At 45.3% G+C, this 6,673-nt stretch overlaps 1 protein-coding gene across 13 annotated transcripts in view; it reads right to left on the minus strand.

Annotated features, from left to right (window-relative positions):
• Positions 1 to 6,157, minus strand: part of PRUNE2 (prune homolog 2 with BCH domain) — a 301,804-nt gene extending 295,647 nt beyond the window's left edge. For 6 of the 13 annotated variants that reach the window (XM_017892705.1, XM_017892701.1, XM_017892710.1 and 3 more), the window contains exon 1: positions 5,868 to 6,109. In XM_017892705.1, the coding sequence (XP_017748194.1) occupies positions 5,868 to 5,903 (36 nt within the window). In that variant the 5' untranslated portion in view covers positions 5,904 to 6,109. Of the gene's footprint in view, positions 1 to 5,867 lie in introns of all 13 variants that reach the window. The other 7 variants (XM_017892703.1, XM_017892708.1, XM_017892702.1 and 4 more) reach the window with 3 other exon arrangements.
• Positions 6,158 to 6,673: the final 516 nt, after the last annotated feature.

Consider the following 6,673-nt stretch of genomic DNA (forward strand, 5'->3'; position numbering starts at 1 on the left):
TTTTTTTTTTTTTTTTTTTTTTTTTTTTTTTAAGGGAGGGTTAGGAAAGGTGTGAAAGATGCTTTCAAAATGATCTCCCTGGAAGCAGGGTGAAAGCAGTTTGCCAGCCATTGTAGTCATCTGGGTGACTTAAGGATAGGGTGGGTTAGGAAAGTGATGAAGGAAAAGGAAGTTTTCAGCTGGAGAAACTGATGAATAACGATGCCATTCACTAAGATGAGGAAGTACAGAAGAGGACGGGCTTGGAGGCAAGTGGAAAGACCCACCATTGTTCCAAGCTCTGTGCTAAGGGCGATGGGTACATCATTTTGGCTTTGCAACAAATATGCAAAGTAGGCATCATTATTCCATTTTTCAGATTAAGAAACCAAAGCTGTGTTTATCAGCATGATTATTCTAACCCAAAATTCATGGGTCTGATTTTCCAGGGTGATCTATAGCCCAATTAGTCTCATAAGAGCTCCCAAGAAGAAAGACTTCTTTTCCCTGGAAACCAAAGTCCAAAGCCACAGGGCTCAGACAGAAATGGATCTGGGACAATTCTAGAGATTGTGAGTGGGCTACTTTAAGACCCCTGAAAGGGTAGCCACGAATGGGACTACATGCAGGTTGTGTACTACACAAACTCAGAGGGCACTATTCATATCACCCTGCATAGGAATGCTGCCTCCCGAATACATCGGCCCTCCCCAGTTTCCTGTCAAAGAAGACTTCAAACTCCAGGACTCTCCCATAATCCCCAAGGTTCAAGAAAAATCAATAACTAATGTTGCATGCCCTCTCTCTCGTCCCCTGATGTTTTTTCCTCTTTTGCAGCCTTTATCCAGACCCAAGTATTCTTTCCTCATTTTTCTCACTGCTCAGAAAACATTCACGGAGGGGTAGGTTCCCTCTACACCCTCCCTGGAGGAATAATGCCTCCATCACCAAGCCATTGCTTACAGGAGCTCCCCAGACCAGTTTACCAAACTCACAATTATGTTAATATCTGCCCAAATAAATGTTACATCGAAATGAACAGGTTATACCAAAGCCATCAGCTGTTTACTTAGTTGACAAAATAGTCCCCAAACCACTATCTAAAGGGTGACCTTGCTCACCTGATCCTATGTCCTCCAAGGCCCAAGGTGCTGAGCTGTTCATCTGAACGATCTGGCAGTGAGAAATTAAGCTAACTCCAGGACCAAAGCAATCAAGGGTTCATTCCTCATCAGCCCCTAAGCGAGGGGTATCACATTCATGGAAGCGCTTTGGATTCCTGAGTTTCCTGTTCATAAATGCTTTGGCAAGAGGCATGGTCTCAAGAGCACCTGCCCTGGTTTGCAATGGGGCAGAAGCTGATCCCATGGTCTCTGACCAGAATGAGCTCAGCTCTTGAAATGAAATAGCTCTGCCAGCTTCTTCATCATTACTAGTCCTTGCCACAGCGGCCCTTTAAAAGGCGTGAAGGATTTACTTTAAATATCCTTTTTATTGACATGCACAACCTTCTTCCTATGCAAGAGGAAATCAGGAAGAATATATTCCTTCAATTTCCAATCAAGTTGATTATTCTGCAGACATGCTGCAATCTTTATCTTTCTTTTATAAAACCGCATCTCCTATAACCACTCTAATGCAGTTGTTCATTTAGAGTTTTGAATGTGCTTTCTTGTCCCTATGTCACATATCACAGACTGTGAGCTAACATTCAAGTCACCCAGAATTTTTCTTCTGTAGAAGTACACATATCAACTACTACCTACTGCAGAAATGAGCCCTTCCTCCGCAGCTGTTGCTGCTGAAGTAGCAGATGCATCCTCTGGACTGCAGTAGTGACTCTCTCCACCTTCTTGTTGAAAACAGCATTCCTGGGACACTGATGTGCCCTGTATCCTGCTGGTGACAGCTGACAACATCCCCACCTCCCCCCCAACCCAAGGCTGGCTCATGACCTGCATCATACGGCATGTGGACTGCAGTGATCTCCACCCATTAACAGCTGCTTGACTTGCATCAGCTGGGGGTGTCTGGGCAGTGAGGGAGACTCGGCAGCAGGGGCCCAGTGTGGGGACCCTGGCTTCCTGCCAGCCAGAGCCACAGAACTCTCTACCCATCCCCAGATGATTCCTCATGGACTTCATTTTCTGCCCAAACTTGATGGGAACGTGGATCATTTACTGCCATGAGACTGTCCTTGTCCTGAATACTTTCCTGAGCTGTTCCCTGTGAAGTTGAGAGACATTTCCCAAATCACAGCATAGAGCAGGGAGCCCTTATTCCCTACACTCCTTCAAATTATCTTACCATAGAAATGATGGAACTAAGAATAGAAAGCATGGCTAAAACTTAAGGACTGATCTGGAACTATAGGATTTGATTTCTGCAACTCTGAATGGGCAGGAGAAAAAAGAAAATACGTTTGCATTCTCATTTCTAGTTCTAGTAGTAAGTATCCAAACCAAAAATATGGCTGGATTCTCACATCAAGGAAGTGATTTCAACTAGGAAGCACCACTCTTTAATTACCATCGCAAGCTTGGGGGACTTGCTCTCAGATTGCTTATCCTACTGTCATTAATGTTTTAACAATCCTCGTGTCAATTCCATATGTGTCATTCCTTGTTTGTCTAGAAGGGAGCATTTCCGGAGACTGCTTGGAAGAAGTAACTACCTCCCTAGCCGTGCCCCACCTCCAACCAAGTTTTTCACAAATATGCTCCAGCCCCCAGCCTGTCCTAACCAGGCAGAAGTCAGGCCCACATGAAAAGCATTTGAGCCCCAGGAGGAGGGGTCCCTCTGAGGCCACACCTGGAGCTTACTTTTGCCATTTCTGATAAATACTGAGTATTCTCAGGAGCGAAGGACAGGTATTAGAAAGGGAGATTTAAGGAAAACGAGGAGGGGATTATGTCAGTGAATCTGCCTCAGTTTAAAGACTAGCAGGACTAGACCGGGATGAAAAATAGAATTGAGAGTGAGCTCGCAATTCAATGGAAATCAGCTCCAAACTACCTGATCAAAATTCAAAATATCCTTTTCCTTCAAAGACTTCCGTTCAACCAAGGGTCTGGCCTAGAATAGCAGAGCTTCCTCTCTCCTTACAATGACAGATGAATAATAAATGTTCCAAGTCAGAAAAAAAGACACACAATTTTTCCAACATTTTGATTATTGGAGATTGTATCCACGGCTAATAGCAATTCCATTTTGCAATTTAAAGTTCTTTTTGCCTATTGGAATTAGCTAGCCCCAATGATGATGAGGTTATGTTAGGACTTTGGAAGAGTCATTAACTATTTCAAACCATTAAAAAATACATATAATGCCTACAGAATATCAAAGCAATTAAGTCAAATAGGAAAAAAAAAAACCCTAGCAATTAGGCTTTTTTTTAGGTATCATATAGCTAAACTTCTAAAGAAAAACATTTAAAACATAGCTTCTAAATTCTATTTCTGGTCTAATAAGGCGTAAGTAAAAATCAGCATGGTAAATTTCTTCACCTTAAAATGTTTTCCAAAGGATTGGCTGAATTTTTTAAAATCTTACTATTTTATTTTATTTTTGAGACCAAGTCTCACTCTGTTGCCCAGGCTGGAATGAAGTGGAATAATCTAGGCTCACTGCAACCTCTGCCTCCCAGGTTCAAGCGATTCTCCTGCCTCTGCCCCCCTAGTAGCTGGGATTACAGGCATGCGCCACCATGCCCAGCTAATATTTGTATTTTTAGTAGAGACGAGGTTTCGCCATGTTGGCCAGGCTGGTCTCGAACTCCTTACCTCAGGTGATCCACCCGCCTTGGATTACAGAGGTGTGAAAAAGTGCTGGGATTACAGGTGTGAGCCACCACACCCGGCCAAATCTTGCCATTTTATTATAAATAAATTTCCCACAAGTGAATGACATTGACTTAATTTTTTTTCTCCAAGAAAAAGGTTATCTATCCTCTAAAGGAGAATGTTATCTACTACTATATTTGAGTGTCATATATTAAGTAAAAATCTTATTACCTAGAAAATGTAACTTATCAGGAGAAATATGACACTAAAAGTGACCAAAACACCTTTGCTGTGGCTGGATGTGAAAGGTTAATCATGATTTCTAGTAAGCTTATTCCAGGAAAAAATAAAATAAGCAGTAATTGTTCTGGCTAAGACATGAAACTGGTAACAATATTTCAAACAACCGCTTCTCTTTCCTGTCCTTTTTTCTAATGATGTAGAGCAATTGCTCATCTAATGAAGGGACTCGGTAAATAAATTACAGATTACTTTCAACTGATTACTCGGAAATAGGGAAATTTCCATTCCAGCAACTGCTCCTCAGAATTGAGAGAAACCTCTTGCTCATATCAGACCCCACAGTCTAAATGTTTATTGCAAAAATACTGATAAAGAAATGTTACGGGAGTGAAAAACAGATACAGCCCAGAACTCTGCATTTGTCATTGATTACCATTTTCATACACACACACACGCACAGTTGCCAAAACTGTCTTTCATTTTTGAACATTTCTCCTTCATTACTAGGTAAAGAACAGAACATGTATACTATCAGAAATGCCAAATACGTAGTTGAGTTTCTGAAATTAGTATTTTCATCCATGTGCTCTAGTAAAGAAAAGGGTCCATAAACAACACAGAAATGATCACAAACTTCCTCAACTCTGAAATCTCCACAAATGTTCAACTCTCTGGGAGCTTTCAGGTAGAAAGTTCTTATATAAGCACTTATCAACTTTAATGGTCTTTTTCAAGATACTTACACTTAGACCATTGTAAGGATCCCACTTCTGTCTGCACTCTGAATGGTGGTTCAGGCAACTTTGGGCCCGCCCTTCCTGTACTCCCTTTGTTGTGTGAGGGTAAATGAGTTACAGTAATAACCTGCAAATATCCTGCCTTGTGATTAAAACATTACCTTAATGCAGACTTTATATTTTGGCTTCTATGAAGGCTTAAAGGTTAAAGGCATCATAAATTATGCATTTCTTTCCATGCCAGCCCTGTAAAAAGTGCTTTTACAGTTCATTAAAGATATTGCTTCTAAATGAGTACAGGCTTTTCTTTTTTTTTCTGCCAAAACAGAAACATTTCCATTATATTTATTACTGCTGTGCTGGAGAGCCAAAACAGTTTGGAATTAAGAAACTGCTAGAGTCTGTTGTTCCAGAATGTGTAGCAACTGTTAACATACACAGTGGAGTTGCCCATTCACTGTTTGGACAGTGATACGGTAAACATGGGCTAACACACAGGTCTGCTCCCGGGAGAATGATGGTCTGGTAAACCCCAGAACACCAACAGTTAGAGTTTCCCCTTCTGCCTCTGCCGGAGTTTACAGATGTGAACAGGAATTAGCGAGACACAAGACACACTAGAATGTCCCTAACTCCTGCAGTGGAACAAGCTCTATCCTGTGGATTCTCCATTACCACACATGTCCTTCCTACCCAGCACTCTGACTTCCTCCAGCTGAAGTACAGTCCTAAGAGTCTTTTTTGTTTGTTTGTTTTACACTTACACGCAATGCATCTGCAGAAGGCTGGGCTCTTTATCTCAAGGAAGACCACACCCATTTTTCCCTTAGCTTTCGGGAGCAAACTGCCGATTTAGGGACCAAAGCTGGACAGAAGCGACCCAACTTCAGCCAGGCCACAACCTCCTTCAGCTCTGCACCTCATCTGGTTGCGGGGGAGGATTCTGGAGACAGATTGCCAGCTTTAAGAGCCAGAGTTCCAGAGATTTCTTCCAGGAGACAGCCCGCACACCCTGACAACTCCGTGGCAAAGTTGCTTCTTCCTCCTGTGCTGCAACACCTTTTCCTCGCCACCTTTCCATCAGCATACGCGCGCGCGCACACACAGCCTTGCTCACTCAACTTACCAGTTTAGATTTGGCGCGTTGCAAAAATTCTTCCATGTCGTGGCTAGGGGTTTGGAACCCGGGTACTAGGAGGGGCGCAGTGGAAAAATCTCGGCACAAGGAAGAGGAGCGGGGTCCCGGGAAAGTGGCCCGCCGGGGCGCAGCGACCGACTGCTCCCTCCTGCCGCTCGGAGGCGGCTGCGGCTGCGGCTGTGCTTGAGCCCTCGGCCGTCTGGCTCCCGGGCTCCCCGCCCCACCCCTCGCCCGGCCGCCGGCTCTGGGCACTCGACTCTGCCCTAATAAGGAAAGTGGGTGTGCCGCCCGGGAGCCCCGGGGCGCGCCGGGCACGCTCTCTGGCACGCGCCTCCGGGGCCGAGGCGCGTGGGCGGAGGTGCAGGGGTATGGCGAGGGGCTCCTCCGCCAATCGCAGGGCCCTGCTGCGGCCTCCTGACGTGGCGCGCCGAAAACTGCTGCAACCATGGACAGCGCCCAGAAGTGCGAGCCAAGTGCAAGGGGCTGCTGCAGAGGGAGGCTCTGCCGCAGGCACCGCCGCGGTCAGCGGGGGAAGGTGGGAAGAGGGAGACGGGTCCCAGGAGAGCCCCCGCCTAGCCCAGCGCCTCACTGGCTGGCTGGCGCGTTACGGAGCTCTCCGGCGGTCACTTAATGAGCTGGTCGGCTGGACTGACCAGGGGAGGCACTCAGCTAGATTGGCGTGGGAGGGACGGGGAAGGAAAGAGGGGGAGTTACTGCTGAGCTAAAAGCAGTACGACCTTGATGGATAATAATCAGAAGAGCAGGCTAGGAGGTTGGGCGAGGCTGCGTCTTTC

Source organism: Rhinopithecus bieti, unplaced genomic scaffold (genome assembly GCF_001698545.2).
Source record: "Rhinopithecus bieti isolate Rb0 unplaced genomic scaffold, ASM169854v2 scaffold_19708, whole genome shotgun sequence".
NCBI lineage: Eukaryota > Metazoa > Chordata > Mammalia > Primates > Cercopithecidae > Rhinopithecus > Rhinopithecus bieti.